Source organism: Mycteria americana, chromosome 1, assembly GCF_035582795.1.
Source record: "Mycteria americana isolate JAX WOST 10 ecotype Jacksonville Zoo and Gardens chromosome 1, USCA_MyAme_1.0, whole genome shotgun sequence".
Taxonomy (NCBI): Eukaryota; Metazoa; Chordata; class Aves; order Ciconiiformes; family Ciconiidae; genus Mycteria; species Mycteria americana.
The window spans coordinates 23,959,430-23,983,032 of NC_134365.1; the positions used below are offsets into that span (position 1 = coordinate 23,959,430).

General features: G+C 37.1%; 1 protein-coding gene across 1 annotated transcript in view; it reads left to right on the top strand.

Moving 5' to 3' along the window:
* Nucleotides 1–23,603, top strand: part of GRM8 (glutamate metabotropic receptor 8) — a 340,486-nt gene that overhangs the window by 287,648 nt on the left and 29,235 nt on the right. The window contains exon 8 of the mRNA XM_075491536.1: nt 3,267–4,202. Within this exon, the coding sequence (XP_075347651.1) occupies nt 3,267–4,202 (936 nt within the window). The remainder of the gene's footprint in view (nt 1–3,266; nt 4,203–23,603) is intronic.

Sequence of the window (23,603 nt, forward strand, 5' to 3'; positions counted from 1 at the left end):
GGGTGTTCAGTCCACTGAACTACGTCAAAATTAGTTCAATATAACCTTCCTTCCCAGACTCTGATTTCAAATACTGACCAATGTGAACATCAAGCCTTCAGAGCCAACACCTTTGCTTCGCAGATAGGCTCCTACTATGCCACTTTGCTTGTAAATGTAGCTATGAACTGAGTTGTCAGGATGGTTGGGTTCATGGGAGAATCCCATCTTTGCACCCGCTTCCAGAGTTAAAATCCTACAATGCCAGAATCTCAGATTTGGAAGTATCTTAAAGGGGATCTCTAATTTCAAACACTGGCCAATGTTTCTTGGGAAAATATCTTCTCTTTCTTGGTAGACAGAAAATGAAATTGAAAACTCATGAGCAAGAACTCATAACATTTTTGTTACGAGCTTTTTCAGAAATGTAGGTCAGACTAAATGCAATTGTAGGTTTTGCCTAAAAAAAGTAATCCAGACAAGACAGATTGTAAGACACAACTTGTATATGTTGTAAAACACACCTGCACCAGCCATTCATTCTGGTTATTCTCTACATTGATTTAGAATTTTTTTTATGCTTTAAGAGTCCATTCTTGTTTGAATCGTTCCATTGCTAACAGCTAATAGTTATTATATTTATAATTAATTTGAAAAAAAAAGAGAAAAGACTCAATTTTTTTTAGCCAGCGAGTTTTCCAACATTCATAACCCTGTATGGCCATGCTGGAAATTATATCTTGTGTAGTTTATGTGTCAGATGTACTAGAATGAAAAACATAATATGAAACTTTACCAGTGACCTTCAGAAATAGGAATTTATTATCCGTTGTTGCCACTGGGATGAGTAACCTGAGGTACTCTAATGTATTGTCAACCAGGAAGAGGTTTTAAGCATGTTTTTAGTCAGTTAAAGCACCATCAAGACAAAAGTATGTGAAATCATAAGTAGCTGTACAATAAAAAGATATTTTTTTCTTTTTATTAAGGTAGAAGCTCTGAAAGACACAAAGGAATTCTGTGTACCTATCTAAGGCATGGATTCACAATACAGTAAATGTGGCTTTAGGACGCTTAATGCCAGATAAGAAATGCTGTAGCCTCATGGTATTAAATGCTGATCTGGTATAAACTCACTTTGCTAGTTCAAATGTGTTAAAAAAATTGGACACCTTAACTTTATCCTGTCAGGCTTTCTGCCAGATTAGATATTGCCTGTCCATGCCATTCTGAGTTTATGCTGGATCAGGCGTTGTGTACTCTCCTGGTGATTCTGTATTGTGTGTTATAATCCGGCAAATATGCAGTGCTGTTCTTTTCTGACTCATCCCAAACTTATCCACAGATCTGGATTAAAACCCATGGCCTCCTGATACCCCCATTATCATAGTATCTGACTAAATCACAAGCTTTGATGTATTTATTCTCCTGACGACACTGTGAAGGAGAATACGTCTTTGCTATCATACTGATTTTGTCATAACATGTTTTGTCTCTTGTCTAGTAGATGAAACAGTAGGGGTTATGCAGACTTTGAGAATTTCAGTGGTTAAAACTAGGAGACTGTAACAGAGATGGATATTTTCTTAGAGTGTCAAGTGCTCTGCTAGGGCTCTATCAAAGCTGTTTATGCAACTAGATTATTCTTATGGTTTTTAGGAAGCTAATTACTGAAATGATTTCCTTTTAGATAGTCACCAGATACTGCATTTTGTGTAATTAGCGCAGTCCTTGATATAAAATATGGTTAACTTCTGTAGGTTCAGGACCAATCCAAACCCCACTGAAGTCCTTGAGTGACTCTGGGGATTTGCAGAGCTGGTTGTACGAGCGAGCTTCTTGTCTCCTCCTTACTGTGTGGTCCCTTGTTTGCCCCTTTGGGTGGTGGTTAACAGCAAAGTCCTACACTGTGCAGAAGAGTGGACAGAGAAGACAAAGACCCTGGCTGCTTGTTGCTTTATTCACCCTGCGTGGTACTGTAACCAGTGCCCTGGCTCTCTGAGGAAGGCAAATGAGGCCTGCAATGTTACATTGTGATTTTCTCTCAAATCTGTTGAAAAATTGCTAGAAAAACAAACGATTAAGGCCAAAATTATCCCTCTTGATAAGCTGTCCTCATTCTGTCCTCCTCCAAAAGGAACTGAAAACATTCCTGAGGTAAAGTTTTTTTACTGCTGTTTCTCTTATAAATAAAACCTCCAAATTAAACAGAAGTGCTAAGCTCTTAGTAGGCAAGAACAAGGCAAGTCCTTTGTCCTTCAGTGCTTACCACCTAACAAAGGAACGAAAGGTGGAGCATGGGAGCAACACGGAGTGATTCTGGTGCCTACAAGTAGCGCTCTGCTCCACGCACTGCTCTGGTTCACTCAGCGTGACTTCTTGCAGAACACAGTTTTACTAAGGGTAGGCTAAGGAGAGCTGGGACCAAACGGAGTGGTAATTTTAAGCAGGAGATGCTTTAGATCCATGAAAATCTTATTCAGATTTTATTTGGGGGGGGCGTGCAGGAAGAGTAGATAAGTGGATGAAAAAAGTATATTTTCTTAATACGCTGCTGTGGAGAAATCTGGGATTTCCCAAACAAGACTGCACTGTGTGCATCTGTTCTGTACTACAAAAAAATCCTTGGATTTTTTAAATGAGGAGGACTAAAGTAGTAGCCATGACATCTTTTTCCATTATTATTTAGAAAGCAGTATATACTCATTTTTATCTTCTAGAAATGTAAACAAAACACTCTTGTGCATTTCAAGACTTAGAAAGTGGAAAAGTATAAAATACCCACATTCGTGGAAGAGGTGGCATCACTGATCTTTTTTCTGGCACTCTTTGTTCTGTCAGAGCTGATGCAAGGAGATTTTAGTCTATTTCTTTACTGTACGAGAAACTTATCTGAAATTCACATAGCCTTGTTTTGTAATTAAATATTTGAGGGCTACTGGTATTTATATTTGCATGTGATTAACTTTTAAAGCACTGTGTACAGGGCTTTTTGCTTTTAAACTAGCCTGGAGTCAATAAATATCTTTACAGACATCAATTTGGTCAGCTGTAAAGAGGTAAATAGAAACTAATGACACTCATCAGGCCTGTGGCATGAATGATTTATTGGACACAGTCATTTAACACTTTCATAAAGTCAATACAAGGGAAAGAAACAGGTTTCTTATTATGGTAAACTGTATTTGTACTGTCAGCATGCAGTGATTTATGACAAACCTGTGGCCAGGATTAGGATATTATAAATGGGGGAAAATAGAAGGCTCATTAATTTTTTATACCCACAGGTAGAAGACATGCAGTGGGCTAATAGAGAACACACTCATCCAGCATCTGTCTGCAGCCTGCCCTGTAAAGCCGGGGAAAGAAAGAAAACTGTGAAGGGAGTGCCCTGCTGCTGGCACTGCGAACGCTGTGAGGGGTACCATTACCAGGTGGATGAATTCAACTGTGAACTGTGCCCCATTAATAAGAGACCAAACGCCAACCGTACAGATTGCCAGCTTATCCCTATAATCAAACTGGAGTGGCATTCTCCTTGGGCCATCGTGCCCGTCTTCATAGCTATTCTTGGTATAATTGCCACCACCTTTGTGATTGTGACATTTGTCCGGTACAACGACACACCGATTGTCAGGGCCTCTGGACGGGAGCTCAGTTACGTGCTCTTGACTGGGATTTTTCTCTGTTACTCCATTACTTTTTTAATGATTGCGACTCCTGATACAGTGGTCTGCTCGTTTCGAAGGATCTTTTTAGGACTTGGCATGTGTTTCAGCTATGCTGCCTTGCTTACCAAAACAAACAGGATTCACAGAATATTTGAACAAGGTAAAAAATCTGTCACAGCTCCAAAATTTATTAGTCCAGCTTCCCAGCTGGTGATCACTTTCAGCCTCATATCCATGCAGCTTATTGGAGTCTTCATCTGGTTTGCTATCGATCCACCACATATCATTGTAGACTATGGAGAGCAGAGGACACTTGAACCAGAAAATGCCAGGGGAGTTCTCAAATGTGACATTTCAGATCTTTCTCTCATTTGTTCCCTTGGATACAGCATTCTCTTGATGGTCACATGCACTGTTTATGCTATTAAAACAAGAGGGGTTCCAGAGACCTTCAACGAAGCAAAACCTATTGGATTTACTATGTACACAACCTGCATAATTTGGTTAGCTTTTATTCCAATCTTTTTTGGTACGGCCCAATCAGCAGAGAAGGTAAGTAATGATAAGTTTACAAATCAAATACTATCCTCTTTTTATTTTTGTCTCGCAATACTTGTAACACTACAATGTTTTCACTTACAAATGAGTAATTCTGAATGCTAATTGCAACCAAACTCTCAGAATTCACAGATAATAAAATACATGATTCAAAAGGTAGGTTTCCTATATTTTAACATGAGAAACTGAATGTGGTTGTGGTGTGGCTGGCATAATAATGTTGACATTTTCTCAATATATCCTTAAATGACTGTTTCTTCTAACATTTATTATTATCCTTCAGTGATGCTCTAGCCTGTTACATGAAGCACTATAAATCTTTGTTATCATCACAGATCTGATAGAAATGGTTGCATTTCAAAAGTCTAAGAAGATCAACTTACATTTGTCAAAAATAATGAAGAAGAATGCCTGGGCAGAGTGAAAAGAATTACTTTTCTATCTGGATGACACATATAACTTAAAAAAAAGAAAAATAATAGGAGTGAATGAAGTGTATGTAAAATCATATAAAGTGTAATTCACTAATTATTATCTCAGAACAAAAAAAAACCATTTGCCTCGTCTTTTAATGAGAAATTAGATATTGCATACTTGGATGTCTGTTATTCCTTGTTCAGTTGGCATGGATCTTTCCTGATATCAGTCATGGTGAGCAGTACAAAACAAGTCAGACATTTAACTCTCCTTCTCTCAGTTCTAACAGGAAGGCAGATGTAAATGTTGACTGTGTGAGTTTTTATCCAGCTGATAGTGGCGAAAATGGCAAGTTAGGTAGGAAAGAGCAATAATACCAGCATCAATCTTCAAAACTGCAAATCTGCAACATTTGGAAAATCTTAAAAATAAGACACTAAAGTCATCAGTCTTTTACGTAATCTCTTCCCCCTTTTCTTCTAGCAGGTGATTTTTATAATGTTTTAAAATATACATTTTATTTAATTAATTTAATTGGAAAAGTCAACATGTGTCCACTTATAATTGTGCAAAGGTTTGACATGTCTTTGGTTTAGAGGGACTCTTGCCTGCAGAATTAAAGAATAGGTCTGTACTGCTTGATAAAACACCTGCTAATTCAAGCAGAGGAATTGTACAGGGGAGAAAGTGTAGCAGAAAAACATTTTCCTCACTAAAAATTGAAGTAAGCAGGCCTGCTGAATTGGATCAGGCCTGATTTCCATGGTCTTTTGGATTTAGTCAGGGGAAGTGAGCACCAAGGTAATGGCATATCACAGATACAGTAAGTAAAAATAAAAAATCCTGTTTGATATAGAAAAACATGTTTAGGTGAATTGTATTTAAATTCTGACTTTTTTGTATGTATAGGCTTAAGTCAGAAAAATACTTTGTTATATAAATATGTGGTACTTTTTGTGTTAACAGCTTGGGCCAGTCAGTTTTATGGCAAGTACCTGTAACAAAAGAAATGTATTTCTGAGTATTGAAACACAGAAAATATTACTTGGCTGACAGCTATACAGTGAGTTTTGATTTACACCGTTGGTTCACCTTAGCTTGTAGTAAATGATGGTTTGGTCTTGACCTCTAAAGACGAGTTTAATGAACACCTCTTTTGCATTTCTTTTATGAAAACCAAGACTGAACACACAAATTATACTAAATCACCCAGCTTTTAACACTGAATTTCACTTGTTAGTTGCTTTTTTTCTAAATGATTTGTTATTCTTCACATAATGACTTTCAGGAGGAAAAACCCCATATTAATATGCTAATACAGTAGCATTGTAATTAAAATAATTCTTTTCCAGTGCTTCTACTTTTTGCTGCAAATAAAAACATGTTTCCGCACAGAGTCTTATGGACATCTTCATAATAACTCACACATTTATACAATTAAATTGGTTATCTGAATAGAACAAAAATGTAGTATCTTAGTGCACACATATATACATTGCCTGAATAAACTCAAAGTTGCTTGTAGGTTTCTCAGTTAATGCAAAAGAAACATTTTAAAAACAAACTAATACATTGTAGAATATCTTATTTGAAATTTGGTATGATTTTATGATCTTTTTTGAGGATTAAAGAAATGAAAGAGAAAATAAACTTAAACAGACTTTTGTTAGGTGCTTAGTCACTTTGAAGTTGATTTTAGAATCCTGAAATTATTCTTTTTTGTGGCTTGAGTTTGTTCAGAAAGAATGGAGCAATAACCTGGGGAACTTAAAGTACTATTTAAAAACAATGGTTCCTTTTTTGAAATGTTGACTAATAAAGTTTAACATAGCATTCATTACAAGCCAGGTGTACTTCCAACTAGAAATTCATTGAACTATTAGTTTTAGACATATTCTGTTTGAATAAAGAATAGTTAAAACTTCTCCAAAATGTTTTGAGGAACTTCTGTTTTCCTAAACGTAGTAGTGCTTACAACAATAGAAGTCATTATGCATTTTTTGAAAGAGAGGTTATATTTGCTTATTCACTATTCCATGAACACAGATTAAGTAGAAAACGTATTGAGAAGCTTTTATTTTTATTTCACTGTCAAAATATTTTGACTGATAAACAGAAAAATAAGACCATTAATGCTAAAAACAGGTGTCTAGATCCAAAACTCATAGATCATCATGGAAGGGTTACCTTTCCATTTAGTGGCCTTGGGATCAGTTCCCAATATTGTAAATTTGCTAAGAGATTCTGGATAGAAATTGGAGGAGTATAAACCTGTACAGTCGGCACAAGTCCATAAATTGAGTCTTGGAGTCCGTCAAACTTCAAATATGCATAATGAAGGCCATGTAAATAACCATAAGTACATTTCTGCAGACACACTTTGACTTGTGCTCATATGTTCTTGCTGTGGAGCACAGGACGGGAAACTCATCTCTCTCCACTGTGCATATGAGGAACCTTGGGTCTCTAGCTGGTTAATACAGCTTAAGTTAAATGCCTGAATTTGCATGGTGTGACACATCCATTAGAGAAAACATGGTAAAAGTTAAGGTAACTTGACAAGATTCAGTAGGAGTATGTTGATTTATAGTCTTGACATTTGTAACATTTTTAATAGCCCTTTATAACAGATGCTGTTTCTACTCATATATATTATCTCATTTACATATAAGTTTTAAACAAACAAAATTGAAAAAACTACTATATAATATTCAAGAAATTAAAAATAGGATATATCTATGGCCAATTAACAAAAGGTTGAAATACCAATCCAAAATAACCTTGCATAACCCAAGCTTGGTGGCTTTTATGGAACTCCATGTTTATTGTTTGTCCTTAACCTCAAGCAATAGAATATAAAACCCCTGTGGTATTAAACACGCCACTTTTAGATTGTCATTTCTACAGATGTTCTGCAGAGAACAATAAGAGCATTGATTTTAAGTCCTGTGTGATTTTTTTTTTTTTGTCTAATTCATGGTTTTGTCCGTTCATGATCAAGCATGTTTTGACAGCTGCTGCTTTATAAAAGGAACCCACTACAAATAATCAAATTATTCCAGTGCATCATTGAACTGAATGAAAAATGTAACCCTAAGACATAAAATACCAATTTTCTAACACTTATGTAAATGTCAGTGAGGTGCTTTAGAGGAAAAGAAGTTAAATTCTGTGAGAAAGCATTCTGTGAATATAGTCTTAATCTATTTCATGCACGTGTATATGGCAAAACACTGGAAGTACTGGGATCATCTGGAAGAGAGATGTCTAAAATGTCATGATGACTGGAATGCCACAGAAAAAGAGTGAAATTAGCTTAATGATTAAAACAGATGTTTGAAGAACCTCTGAGTAACATTAAGTTACAATGGCAGACTGCACAAAAACCAGCTGAGGATAAATGGCTGTCTAAAGTACATCCCTACTTGACAAACTGAATTTTTAAAATTTCCTTCCTTTTACCCGTTTTGACAGGTGGATGGATCATGTTAATTCACAGATAATAAAGACATCATTTATTATATTAACCTGGAAATACTCTGTTTTGAATGAGAAGATGAATACTTGTTTCCCATACTGTGAAAGAACGGAGGTTGCATTTTCTGCCAAGGAAAGAGGACCATAGAAAATGCTAAATGATTTCTTCCTCCTCCTCCCCCCATTGGAAGCAGTTGCAAGGTGTAATCTAACAAGGCAGATAAATTTAAACTTATTTTCCAATTATTCTGACAAGTTTGATCTCTCTTTTCATAACTGGAGTAAAGGGAAAAGAAGTTGTAAAGTATGGTAGAAATCTTCCCATAAATTATTATCCTTATGATCTTACTATTCCAGCTGTTTTCATCCTGCATTTGCCGATCATGTGGATCTTATGCTTATATCCAGCTGTTAGTAACAGTAAAAGAAGCTAGAAACACTTCCAAGAGTACCTCAATATTAATTTGACTTGTAAGCTACTGTTGTAGTTGTCAAGAGGAAGCTACTCGGTTCTCAGTGGGAGGGGGGCGTAGTTCCATCAGTCTAGTAAGATATGTTCTTTAGCTTAAAAAAAAAACAAAACCAAACCTACTAGTGACAGTTGAGGCAGAGACCCCTTATTTCCCCCACATTTCTACAAAATTTAGACGAATAATCTTTTTTTGTGTGTTTATGTTATGAATTCTTGGCTAAATGTATTCCTGTGACTGTAAGAAAACAAAGCATCTTAATGATGCCTCAGACTGTGTTACTGAAGCAGGCTGCACTGAGCCTTTTCTTCACCTCAAAGCATTCTTTTCTAATTCTAATCGTATTCAGAGATTTAGCTCTGCAGGTAGCCCATGCAGTACACATCACAGGAAAAAGTAAAGAAATACAATTTATCATGTTAATATTTCTTCCATTTTATGAATAATGTTTGGCTTGCTTAAACCAGAATCTTTAGTGCCAACACTGTGCATAGAGTGAGGATTAATCTGAGGGACATTTGGAACAGTTTCTAATTTTCATTATTACAGGATCCAAAGTTAGAAGACTGCTGAAGTGATACTTTCTGCAGTTTATCATTGTTCAAAACTCAATTTCTGTGTTATTGCTGATTTTTTCAGAATCTTTAGAATATGAGAGGACCTGCAGGATTAAAACAAAACTATCAGTGATGGAATTTTTGCATGTTTTGGAACATAGAAAATTAGATAAAATTCACCACATTTTCTGATAGAAATATCTTTCCCTTTCACTGGAAAGTGTATGTTAAGAAAGGAGATGCTTTTTGTAATGTTTTATCATTTCATGTTTTTCCAAATGTAAATATTTCATGAGCTAAATTATTTCTAAATCTGATAATTTCCTAGGATTTGTGACCTAATCCTCAAAAGAAATTAGGACTTTGTTGTTCTGCTGTAGAAGCAGAGTGGGGAAAAAAGATGTGAATAAGAGTACAATTGAGTTACAATTTATTCCCCAATCTTCCTTTTCTCCCTTTCTCTCTGTGAGGCAAGTGCCTCACTCCTTGCTTATCCCTGAGACAGCATGTTTCCATCCAGCTGGTGAAGATATTCAGTGCTGTCCAGGTCTTGGACATTTCTGGGTCCACCCATCGGCTGAACAAATATAAAGGTTGCAGCAGCCCTACAAATCTTCTCTTCCCTCCCCAGCCTTCCATGAGCTGGTGCAAGAGGACAGAGGAGTGGTCATACTTCTCCGGTGTGGCTGCGTAAATTGCTGCTTAAAAGGTACTCCTAATGAGAAACCAGTTAAATATAGTGATCCTCTTTTCTTTCAAAAGTCACTTTGTGGGAACCCATTCCACAAGTTGTTTCTTAGGAACAGCTGCCCTGTTCCCACTAGAATCACAAGTGAAAATTATGGAAAAAGTTTATTAGCTACTAACTGAGACAAAAATGATGGATTGAGTAATTTGAAATATCATGGGAATTTAGAAAAGTTTTTTCAGTTTCAACCTTTTCTATCTTTTTGAGTTTAAAATGAATTTTGGAAGCAGAGCAGTTTTGAAATTGAAACAGGATAATTTCACATCTTTATAACTGTTCCCACTTTCTTAAAGTGAAAAATGTCTGAAATGCCTGTTAACTGTAATGCCAGACTTGCATTTAAAGAAACATTTATCAAAACATTTCTGACTGCTTTTGGGTCAAGTGCTGACTTTCTTAGAAATTAAACTATACTATAGTGTAATTATCTAAACTGCATTAGATTAACTAAGAATTCAGATGGGATTACGGTAGTCATCCAAGTCAATCTGTTGTGCAAAAACATATCTTGAGCTCTGTTCACTTAGATGCTGTTCAGGCTCATTTTGATAATTTAAGATCATAGCATTCTTTGTAGGGTAGTTGTCTGCTCCCTTGTTTAGCTGTTTTGCTCCAGAAGTGAATGATTAGAGGAAAAAGAGGCAAAGCTCCCAAGTTTTTTCAAGTTGTTCTGAGGAGAAATGCATCCGCAAAGGTTTGCTGAAAACGCCTTGGACTGAAGGAAAAAGGTCCCGGCTTCTGCCGGCCTATAACAGGTAGGTGTGACCTGCCTGCTTAAAGTGCGTGAAAGCTAGGGGGAAGATTTCTTTCAGACTGTGCTACTTATGCAACGAAATGTTATGGAGGGCTAAATGCAGCTACTCTTTAAAATTCTAGCTCCTGTTTAGATTTTTTGTTATTCAGCATACTGTCTACTCAAGTTTCAGCAAGTGTTCTTGCTGAATGAAGGACTTTGTGCAAAGCTAACACATACGTAATTTTAAAGACTCAACTGTTGTTTTAAGATATGCCTACAGTCTTTAGGTTGTAATTTCAGTTCTCTGTTTACTTCAATATTAATGAAGCCACTAGCATTTAAAGTACGTACACTGAGCACTGATTCTAATCATAAGGTTATTAGAAGGTATCAGGAAGAGAGAAAATGCCAGCTTCTCTAAGAAAGAAGTGGATTATTTAATAAAATATAAAGCCATTTTTTTTCAGTTCAGTGAGACACTCGTGTGCACCTGAAGGTTGTATACCCTGCTCTTTTCTGCATGGTTGCATATCTGTTCCAGTATGAGCATTGGGCTGGCGTACCTAGTTGTGTACATTGAAGAGATGTGCACCTGTCACATCACGGAAAACACCAGCGTTTTGCTTGTCTGACATGTTTGCTTCTGGCCCCATGATGAATGATAGTTTCTTTCCCAAAGACAAGAAAGAGCTGCCAGAAAAATTAAATTTGCCTGTGATCTGCTTCCTGCCCCATCCTGGGAAATGTCAGAGAGTTGGTAACAGGTATATGAAGAAGGACTGCTTGCCAGAGAACTTTACATAGACCTTTTTGACTACTTGCTGACTTCTGTGATAAGTACTTAATTCTAACTGAGAAGTAGAAACAATTCTGTGAGGAACAGATAGCTAAATAACTCTGTCATCTTCGTCTAATTTAGAAAAGAAAAACCAGTAATTACAGAGTGAAAGTGAGTTTGAGAAAGATTTTGTGAAAGATCACAAACGTTTCACAGATATAATCTGGAAAAAAATTTATGCCTTATCTACTGTATTTCTAGAAATCTGATTCACCTCATAAAAATGTTGACCTTTTGGCTCTGGTTTGTTCAGTGCCAAAAATCTGGTTGTCTTCAACAAGTGCAGTTAAAGAGAAATCCTTCCAGTTGTATTAGATGATCTTTGCACAGTAAGAAAGAGATCGCTCTTTGGTATTAAGATGCTATAAACTGTCACAATTGTGTTTCATCTACAAGTGTGAGATGGGGTCCTCTATGTCATTATTCTGCATAGGACAGCATCCAAATCACTGATTGTTTATCATAACAAGAAAAAGCAAGTAATACATTTTACAGTTCAATCATGCTCTCAATTCCTTTATGCCCTGATGGTCAAGCACTGACAACTGGTGCCCAACCACGCTGCAAGTGGAGAGGACCACAGACAATTTAACAGTTCATTAAAAGCAAGCATATTGCTTTTGACCAATTGCAAGCCTCTCTGTATGTGACAAGAATGGATTTGGGGATTCAAGGTATGCACATAAAATGTTGCATCATGGCATCTTATGAAAAAAATGGATTGAGACAAATGCAGGTCCTGCATCTTGTTTTGTATGCAATACAGTCCATTATTCTGCCTTCAAAATGAAGGGATATGTAGCAATTTTTGGACTCAGACGCCTACTAAAAAGCTCATCCTCACAGAAGTATATGTGCCTACAAACTCATTTCAGACTGAAATCTGGTCTCAAATTGAGACCAGAGCAGGCTGATGTGTTACTGACTAATGAATCTTTCCATGAGCAGCTCCAGTCCTTGTGGCCTGACAAGACCCCATTCCTTTCAACCATTGATTCAAAACAATGAAGTGACTTGTACTTTATAAATTCTTAGGTTCCTAGGGCATTAGAAGGGCTGGTTTAATTTGGATAAAGCAAAACTAGTGATAACACAAGCTGTATAGCAAATAACTTTAAGGAAATTTATAACTTACTGAAAAATGGAATTGAATATGTTTGTATATGTACAGGAAGAGGGATTTTTTTTTCAGTTAAGAATGATATGTTAACCCCACATACTGGGAAAAAATATGACTATGGGTAATAGGAAGTTAATTTCAACTATCTTTTACACTCTTGTTAAGAAAAATAGAAAATCTTTAAATAGAACACTGTTTAGAAATTGGGTTGGAACTCTTTCTGGGATAGTCTGGTGAGACTTCTTGTACTTGCTAGCTCCTGCCAGGTTGGAAGCAGTACAAAAATAGTTTTTGTTGTAGCTTTAACAGTGCTTTTACCTTACTGGAAACAAGTAAACACACATATGAAAGACAGAAGAAACAAATTAAAAAGGTTTTTAGCTTAGCTTGGAGTAGATATTCAGCTTCTCATCTTTCTTAGCTCCTACTATAATAATTCCAATTTTGCATAGGTTTCATAACATTATCAAGATTTTGATCTTACAAATATGATAAAATGCTGTGGACTGGTGAATTGCCACGCATAGGCTGAGCCTTAATAACAACGCATGTACAAGTTCATCACCACATCTGGAACTTGACTCATGATCAGCACCTAATCAAAGCCACATTACCCTATATTTCCTTTAGACTAATAACATTTCCAAGGACAATTATGGTGACTCAACTAAAGTGTTAGTTATGTAAAGCACGATAAATTGATGTGTGTTTCAGCCCCTTGTGACCATTCTGTTGTTTAAGAATTGTCATAGTTTATGTAGCTGAGAATATACCAATGAGTTGGACATCTAATAAAAATACAAGATCCAGACCAGAAATTTAATTAGATATAAGCCTAGTAAAATTTGTAACATATTTGATAAATACAATAAAAGTCTAAAATTTCACATAGGGAACAGTGAGTGTTAAATTCATATTGCATAAAGATGGAAGTACCAGGAACCAGAAAATGATGGAAATCTGATTTCACACAGACTAGTGAGCTTTATGCTTACTCTTAAAAAGCAAAACTAAATCTATTATGGGAATAAAATCTTTAATTAGATTGTTAACACTGAATATGCATGTAAGTGTATGTGTACAAATATTTCATTTTACATAACTGTAAGCTCTTTCTTGCATGAAACCAGAATAATTAGTTTAAAAGGCCCAGCAAAAGTAATAATTTCAATACATATATGACCACCTTCTACAAAACAAAGACTATAATTGGTCATATACATCTATTTTTTGAAAGCCTATTTTTCTTTCAGTTTACAGTGAAGCTTCTTAACATGTGATAAAATGACAATAGAGAGATCCATATGAGCTAAGCCAAGAGAGGCAGAATTTAACAGTTGCAGAATGTTATCTTTTTTCCTAGTAATCCAGCTAAAAATGGATTAATTATTAAATACCCTCTTAACTTTAGACATGAATTTTCAGTATGTACATGCAGTTTGAATTTTTCTCTTCCTAAAATGGTGCTTTCCAGACTTGAAAGTGATTTCATAATCAGTCAGTTTACCAGAAACATGACCCAGTAGAATGGTCAAATGATTGTTTTCATGGTGATTATCAAGGTCATCTTTACTTGATATTTTGAAACATATGGATGGGATTAAAGTGATGTTATCAGGCTCATTGATAGAACTGATGACACAGCACCTGCATAAACCTGTTTTTTTTTTACAGAAAACATCCTCCTCTCTATCACAATATAATAAGAATAGATGAACAATGAAGGGAAGAAAGGCACAGGACTTGATTGTCCTTTTTTTAACTCCACTGAACTCAGATGGAATAACAGCAGGTATTCACAGGTATTGTGAATGCCATTCAAACAGGTACTGCACAACATTTCCCAATTACAAAACGGCAAGGTCAGAAGAAGATTAGAAGAGAAGCAGGAAACTACTTAAAAGACAGTGTTCAATAGCAAATAGGGGACAAGATTTTTAGCTCTGAAGCTGAGGAACAGATGACATTTTTGCAAATGTCTTTTCTAGTAAGCTAGCACTTGTAATTGAGTGAGGTATAGCAGAAGAGCTCACAGCAGGCAAAGCATCTATCTCCTAATCTAGTCATCAAAAAGACACAGGCAAACCAATGTGGCATGATACAGAAATCGGTCCCAAAGCCCAAAACTGCTTTTCAAACAGTCTCTGTAAGGGAATTGTTTGCACCATATGTTTTCCTTAAGAGCTGATGTACTGAAATGGTGCTTTAGAAGGAGAAGTCCTATACATATGATGCAAATTATGGTACAGTCTGAAGCAGCTTCCTCCAGAACACATCACCTTCTATCCCTTTGAGCCATCACACTGCATAAAATTTTATTGACCTACAAAGATCACATATCTCCATCAAGGCTGCCAGATTTCCAAGTTGGAAATTTCTCTGCTATTCCCTCCGCACTATTTGCCTTGCCAATGAGGCTTGTAACTTCTTTGTTTCTAACTACCACCAAAGCCATAACCTTTGTCCTTATCAACCTTCATTTTTTGCTACTGTTTATATCCTCCTCTTTTGTTTCCCTGTTTGCTTACTTTATAATTTGTCCAAGATAGAATAGTCATTCCAGCCAGTGCCACTTTTCTCCCATGATATCCAAAATCCTAGTTCTGTTCTGTGTGACTTAGTACTTAGACCCTCCACTTATCCCTGTGTCTCTTCCTCCTCTCCCTCACTGACATTGGTGTTGGCTTTTTGTTATTAGTATTTGTTACTTTCTTTCTTAAATTCAGCAAAATTTTCTTCTGACTTCTGTACACAAAGTGCTTTCTTTCTTTCTTTCCGTATGACTATATCCAGCATTCTCAAATCTATCCAAGTTTTAATTCCTTTGCTTAGTGCTCCATTTCTGAAAGATTCAGGTAAAACCACAATCCAGTTCAAGTGAGTGGGAGTTTTGCCAATGAAGTCAAGAAACCTTTGATGTCATTGCCCCAGCTGCTGTTAATTCTTCCTTTAATCCTTCCTCTGTATGCAACCCATCTATGTTCCAAGCTGCTAGAAACTTTTCTAAAGGGATCTGTGTAAGTTCAAATTTTGCGTATCTATGTTATACAAGAATATAATTGGGGAATTTGACACTGTATTTTTAATTGTTTATCTAAACGTCATATATGACTTGGGTTTATCTTGAGCTGACTATCCTGCACTTTTGTGTAGTTTTAATAAACAGCCCTATATGTGTTTCAATTCTGCTGCACACCAGGAGAATGAGATAAAAATACACTGCAGGCAGGTCTGGTTTTGTAAACATCCAAACCAGGAAAAATGCTCAATCCATTATGTCCTTAAACAGTGTCATACATTGCTCTACTGCTGCAGTAGAAGTTTGTAAGCATGAAGGAGGCATAGCTGTAGGAAAGAGAAATATGTGTTGTGCTTCTTCCTGTCTGCTAGGCAGGGATGTAAGAAGCAGATCTTGTTGACTGACTGTTTCCTTTATTGGCCTTTCTTTTTGTACCCATGTAGCTCTGTATGGTACTTGGGCGGGTTTCATGGTAGACTGTGGGCTAGAAGGAAGCACTGTCAGCTGGCATTGCTCCAACTGCACTTGCTTTGAGAAGGTGGTTCAGAGCCAGGCATTTTAGTATCACAGCCAAGCGTTTTAGCATTTGACTATACCCATTTTCTCTCAAGGTCACCAGAATATACAAGGAAATGGCAAAACTGCAGTTGAACAGGCCTCTTCTGTATGACATAAGTGAATGTGGTTTCTATACCTGCCTGCTAGAAAAAGTTCTTTGTATTTCAAAACACTGACAGTAGGCTGAAGATCTACTCTGGATAGATTTTTTTTTTTTAACTGCAACAAAGAGATTTTTTAAGTGCTGTTGGTTTCATGTTACAGAATGTGCTAGTACCTTGCAGAACACTGTTTGACTATAAGCCTAATTAATACTTTCTGTCTCCTATACATGACTGAAATAAAAGCTTTTGTAAAATTATGCTAGATTTTTTATCTACAGAATGAGAAGGATTAAGCCTGATTTTAATTGTGTCATCTGAATACTAACACAAGCTCTTTGGACCTCTTTGCCCATGGATGAACACACATATTCCTCTTAATGTTAAAGAAGTTGTGCACACACATTGATGAAAGACTAGACCCCTATGGTTGCAAAATGAAACCGTGGGCATCTCTCCGACACATGTAATGCCTCAGAGTCAATGCCAAGACCTATTTTTACTGCAGTTAGCACTACCACGCTGTTTCAAATGACAGGGTATAAGCAAGTAACTTAGATCTAACCTGTCAGGTTAGCCAGCAGTGATGTGTTTCAGAACACCAGTGTTCTTATTTTCTCTACAATTTTTGTTTTATTCTAGCTTTTCAGCTCTGGTAAACAATACTCTCTTCCTCCTACAAAGCCATCCACTTGCGTGAAGGATATTTCACAGAGGCCCTACACTCTATGCCTTATTGGCCGCTCATTGAAATAACTTTTTCAATATATTCACAATTCATGTCTCTCTCTCTTTCCTTAACCAAGGCCTCTTTCACTTATTTTGAAGAATCACATGCTCTTTTCTTACACATTTAAATGTATGTGTTTTCTTATTCAGATGATGGCTGCATTTTGCTCACAATCTAGTTAGAGAGTGTGAGCAACATCTGTATTAAAAAAGAAAGAGCAAAAAAAAAAAGAAAAGCCTCTGTTGCTTCCTAAAAGCTTAAAGTACCTAGATTTGTCAAAGAACATTAAGGGAACTAGAGTACATGCAATTTTCAAAGTTGAGTCTTATTGTCCTGTTTTTTCACTTACACAAGTCACCCCCTGTTGCAGTCTATTAAAAATCCACTTGTTTGCAATTTCAGAGATCATGTCTGCTTATTTCAGATGAATAAACAGCTATCTACTAGGAGATGTAAGTATTTCACAGATACAGAACAAATGATGAGGAAATGTTTTAACAAACAGTGAGGTGGTTGTGTTTAGGGAGCAGGCTGGAGAGAAGCTTAAGAAAAGGAATGGGTGGTTTGGAAAGGCTAGAAGTCTAAAATTTGAATATGCCCACGATATTCTGCTGTAAATCCATGTAGCCATAGGATTTACAGCAGCCATTTACAGCCATGTAGCACTTGATTTCCTAATCCTGACAATTTTGTATCTAGTAGGTATATACAGTTCATGCAAAGTCCAGCCCCTTAATGCTGTGTTTATCTTTTGACACAATATGCACAAAAGACATCCTTCCTTGTCTTTGTTACATATATTCAGTTGTCCTCTAAGACTACTGAACAACTTTGAGAAGAAACAAAACATCCAGTAGCTGTTCTGGAAAGTTTATGGAGGCAGGAACTTTCTGTTTTCACTGAACAACCTTCCTGGATTTTTTTTCTGTGTAATGAGAATGAATGACTAGCTAAGGATTGTCATGAGAAGTCTTCTAGGACTGTGCACATGGAGAAAGTTTTAGTAATGCCTTACCTTTTTATTTCTATGTTCTGCTTTGAATATGCAGATGAGGAGAAACTAGCTGTCAGTAGATGGAAAATTACGTGCTGGTATATTGAATAAAATCTCAGTAAATGACATTTGTGTCACTTATAATGTTGATTAAGGTGGGTAGGACATTTGATGGAGTCATTGTCCTGAAAGTTTACCATTTGGACAGACTTTCACACGATCACTGTAAAGAAAACATTGTTGCTTTGTACATAGATCCTGATTATTTTTCACAGCATGAGAGGGTGCCAGGTCAGTGGTCTTCAGCTCTGTTCCCAGTATTCCTACAAGTCCAGGCCTGAAGTTTTACTTTCAAATTTCAGTTTAATTAAAATTGTCTGTGTGGATTTATGGTATGTTATGCCACTTTCTTGAGTTCAAGAGTGGGTTAATCCATGTGTTTGAAGACATACTTACATACCCAAGGCATGCAGGGGAGTTATATAGCAAACATTACTTACAGCTACATTTCATTCCATGATCCAGCCAGCCATTACTACATGGTCATCATGAGTGCTGTACATCAAGAGCTGGAATTCGAAGAAGCTTCCTCTTCTTTTCAGTTGTGCCAAAGAGTGCAAGGGAAAGAGCACAAAACATCAGCTTGTGTCCTTTCTTGAATATACAGGCTATTCAAGCTAACATTTTGGATATGAAAAACCCCCAAAATGGAGCACAATAAGAGAAGAGAAAGGATTGACTAGCTGGATAGAGAGATCATATACTATAAATTCTGAAGGGAGTGGGTAATGTGCACACGATCTCTTATGACATACTGATGACAAAAACATCTGATAAGCTTATTATGGCTTTGGATGATCCTTTTTCCTAAGAGAAAAGATTATCGTATGCTGTAGGAAGTTGCCATGTTCCAGTGAACTCACATGATATATATGGCTACTTGCAAAACAAGATAGAGTATATGACTCTTAAGCTGATCAGAGGAGCTACTTCTACATAGCACTTTGAGCAGCTTGAAGTACCTTTGAGAGGAGCGCTCAAGGAAAAGACCAGGAGATGTTACTTCTGAGTGTGGAACTCAGTGTGTCCTTACAGCATGGTCAGTCACTGCCATGTGTCTCTGCAGTTGCATCACCGTTATGTGACCAATGAAGCCTTCATACAGCTATGTTGCTTACTGTAAGATCAGGTGGAATTTAATTTTCTGAGCTTGGGCTACCTTTTACAGAAATATGGGTGTCTGAAGATGAACTACAGGTCTCCCACCACTGGTAATGTGGAAGAGCAAATCTAAATTAGCGAGCATAGCAGGCCTAAGTCCTACCATCCCTTTTTAAGATCGGTATGAAAGTGTCCACAGTACGCCTCAAAGGTGGTGAACAAACTTTCTGGGGAATGTTGTGTCCTCTGGGATGCAGAGTACTCTGAAACGGCATGGTGTTGATCCCTTGGGTTAACTGAACTTTGTACAAGATGTTGTCCAGTTATTTGTGTGAAATCGTTGTAGAGAAAGGAAATATTCTTTGTAAAAAAATGGGGAAAAAATCAACAAAAGAAAGAAATAAAAAAAATCAAGGAAGATCTCTGATACACAAGACTTATTGGCTACTTCTTTAGTGCTGATAAAAGTTCAGTTGCAGTGAACTTTGTAGATTTTCTGCTGTGGTAGGAATTTTTATCTATCCAAGCGATGGGTATTTTGCTGTTATAATATACATAGCACCTGAAAGCAGAGGAGTGAGAGGATAAACTCTGAGTGCTAATACTCATCACCATGGTCTTTTATACGGCCACAAAAGTGTGGAGGTAGGTCCCAAAACAACTAATAATTTTGCAGATACACAGATAAGACTGCACACAGATCTGTCAGAGACCAAGAATCTAACAATATTCAAAAGGAATTAGATGATAAGGATAGCAATAGCATATTGTAGCATTTGCTAATGTTGAAACAATTTTGTCAGGGGATAAAATATCATACTTAAGGCTTTAATACAGTCTCTAATGATTAATTACGAAGATAAGAACTTAACGAGAGTAGATTTTCCTTTGACTAGGTCTCTTTTATATCATCCACTTGCTTTGGCCACACTGTAAGGTAGGATATTTGACCACATGGATCACACTTCTAATCTAATCTGATAACTTCTACATTCTTAAACACTTAGAAAACAAAGTATTTTTAATTTTATATTATATATTTTAAAAAATAAAATATCTATTTGCAGTAGAAATGTATAAAACTGGGGGGGGTGGGTGGGTGGGTGGGTTTATCACCAGTTTTTACTTCTTATTGGTTTACCGTTATATGGCACTTTTGTTAGCGTTTCTGAGCTCCTGGAAACTCTTTATGATGTTCAGGCTTTTAAATCTTGTTCCTCATCTGTTTTTTGCAGCTCTGCTTTCTGTGAGAGATCTGGTCAGTCATCCTATGCAAAAAATAAGATAGTAAAACCAAACAACTCCCCCCCATCTTTAGGTAGCTGTGGTTATGAAAAAGAAGAACGTTCCTTCATTTAGAACCATGTCTTCATTTCTTCATGTCTTCATCCTGGAGAGTTTCAAATCTGCATTCTCTGCAGCTAAGAAAACGTACATCTGTAAACCTGCTGTGATTTTTCCACTTGCATAGAAACAGTATAGTTTTTAAGTGGAGACATCAAATGCTTGTGTCACTCAATTATTTGTGATTACTCCAAGATGCTTTCATCTGATAATGCAAACCACAGTGTTTAATACCTTTCAAATACATAATGTATGACTTTTCATCCTACTGGAAGCTTTTAGGTTTTATGCATTTGGAGAAATTTCCTAATCTGACATAATTGTTGTGGCACCAACAGTTTAAAAAGTACCTCTTCTTTTAGAGGAAGTTCCTAATCTACAGGGTGCCTGTTCTGATGGGAAAGTACTGTGTGGCTTATGGACAGACTGCTTAGTTACTGCTTGTTGTGGTTTAGCCCCAGTCGGCAATTCAGCACCACAGAGCCGCTCGCTCACCCTCCCCCCCGGTGGGATGGGGGAGAGAATCAGAAGAGCAAAAGTAAGAAAACTCGTAGGTTGAGATAAGAACAGTTTAATAATTGGAACATAATAATAATAATAATAATAATAATAATAATAATAATAATAAATTGTAATGAGAAGGAAAACAACAAGAGAGTGAGAGAGGAACAAAACCCAAGGGAAAAAAAAAAACAGTGATACAACCGCTCACCACTCGCCGATCGACGCCCAGCCAGTCCCCAAGCAGCGACCGCTACCCCCCGGCCAGCTCCCCCCAGTTTATATGCTGAGCACGACGTCATATGGTATGGAATAGCCCTTTGGCCAGTTGGGGTCAGCTGTCCTGGCTGTGCCCCCTCCCAGCTTCTTGTGCACCCGGCAGAGCATGGGAAGCTGAAAAGTCCTTGACCAGTGTAAACACCGCTTAGCAACAGCCAAAACATCAGTGTGTTATCAACATTATTCTCATACTAAATCCAAAACACAGCACTATACCAGCTACTAGGAAGAAAATTAACTCTATCCCAGTCGAAACCAGGACACTGCTTTGGAAGTAAAATGGGGACAGGTGGCCTCCCTCACTTGGCCTTTCTTCTGGACACGTCTACCTTGCAGGGTCTGACTGTATCCTGACTCTGCATCAGGATGGCCTGAGTGCTCAGCATGTGGAGAATCTGTAGTCAACCCACAAGCAGAACATAATACGTGTGTTGACAACTAACTGAATAGCATAATGTTTTGGAGTAAACTAGGTCTTATTTTGTAGCGTAATTTATGAGCACTCCAATGGTGTAGGAATAGATTGCATTGCCATGTTGACCTATCAATCAAAACTCTTTGCAATTACAAGATTTACACTTTTACATGGTTGTGTTTAAGAGGATGGGAGTTCTCGCATGACTGAAGCACTTTTAAATGACTTTGTAGAACATTGCCACTTAAATTCTAGTAAGCTGTCGCGGATGGAGTGAGCGTGCACTTCACTCGTTAGAGAGAAGTAAAAATATAGTTTATTGATACAGAATAGGGAGTTAACAAAGTTCAATGCGACAGTGTTTTAACAAGATTCGATGGCGAGGTGCACTCGATTATTTACTGCATAGAGGACAGGGTCAGACAAAACTGTCAGGGAGACCCTCCCGTTGAGTCATGAGGTTCGGAAAAGGATCCCCTTGCTTTCTAAACTCCTTCTCAGAGAGGAGTCTAGGTGCGGCTAGATCCAGTCCTAGTCCCAGACTTGGTCAACGGTTTATGTCTAAAGGATTATATATATATATGCGCAATCAATCCTTTATACCACTTAGCTAAGATTTCAAAGTTTAGCATGCTATTAGTCACTTACCAAGGATCTGTTGCGGCAAGGAATCTCTCAACCTCGAGGAGTAACCTTGAGAGGCGTCCCTGCTCAAGGGGAGATCCTGGCGTGCAGCCCGCTGCCGTGCAGGAGAGCTCAAAGGGCCCTAGGCTGTCCACTATTTAAGGAGTAAGATGATTGACTTATGGTCATATTTGCATATCAGCAAGAGGTTTAGATCCCTGCTTCAGGCAGCCCTTGGCTACTTTGTTGCTATTCGTCCTCAAGGTCCAGCATAAGCTGGATGCAGCTATCGGGATGACTCCCACTGATGGTTACTGCTTGTGCAGGGAGCGGGGGCGGGGGGGGGGGGGGGAGCACACCGCCACATAAGCTGACAAGCCCTTTAAAAAAAAAAAAGTATAATTACTGTAACAAAACCAGTTTGGGGTATATTTCAACAAAAAAGGTAAATGAGATTAAAGAAAATCTGCTTACTAGTCACGTGGCTATTTGTATGGAGTTGGTGAATAGAGCTCAATGAACAAAGGAATACACGATTTAGTGAGCTTAATGTAAGGGAGCTGGATAATTCAGTTTCCTTATGCCAATATTTGTTCTCCAGACAGATAAGGTGGGATTTATTTGACAGTATACAAACATGTACTATATGTGAACCTAGTCACCCTAGGCTTCTAGTGAGTATGCTGAATCTCAAACCCATGGTCTTACTAGAAACTGCATTTAGAATAATTATAGAAATGTCAGAGTCCACTTGCCAATGACTTGTCTCTTATCTTTTCACATTTACAAGCACAGTATTTTTCAAACGTTGTGTCTCTGAACATGCAATGTATAGAAGCTTTCAAATATAAAAAGGAATGTTTCCGTAGCACAGAAGCTAGTCTTTTATATGTTTAGTATGTACTAAAATGGTTAATACATAGTAATTACCTAGGAATTAAAAAAAAAAATAAAAATTGGAGTTCTTACACTCATAGCACTTCAGTGGTCTGAAATGGTGACTTTTGAGCAAGAAAACACCTACTCTATAATACAATAATTTTACTAAATGTCTTAGCTATTTTTCAACTTTTGCTAGCCATAAGCCTCAACTCTCTAGCTTCTGCTTTTTATAGAGGACATTACTGTGGTTGATGAATTCTTTCTCAGAGGAAATGGAATGCATTTTACACAAAAGAATTAGCATTAAAGAGTATTTCAATTTTTTCCTCTTTTTGATTATCAGAAGGCATATGATTCGCTATGACTTCCAGAAGACATGATAATGTCTTTGCATGTCTCTGATATTCTATATTACTCTGCTATG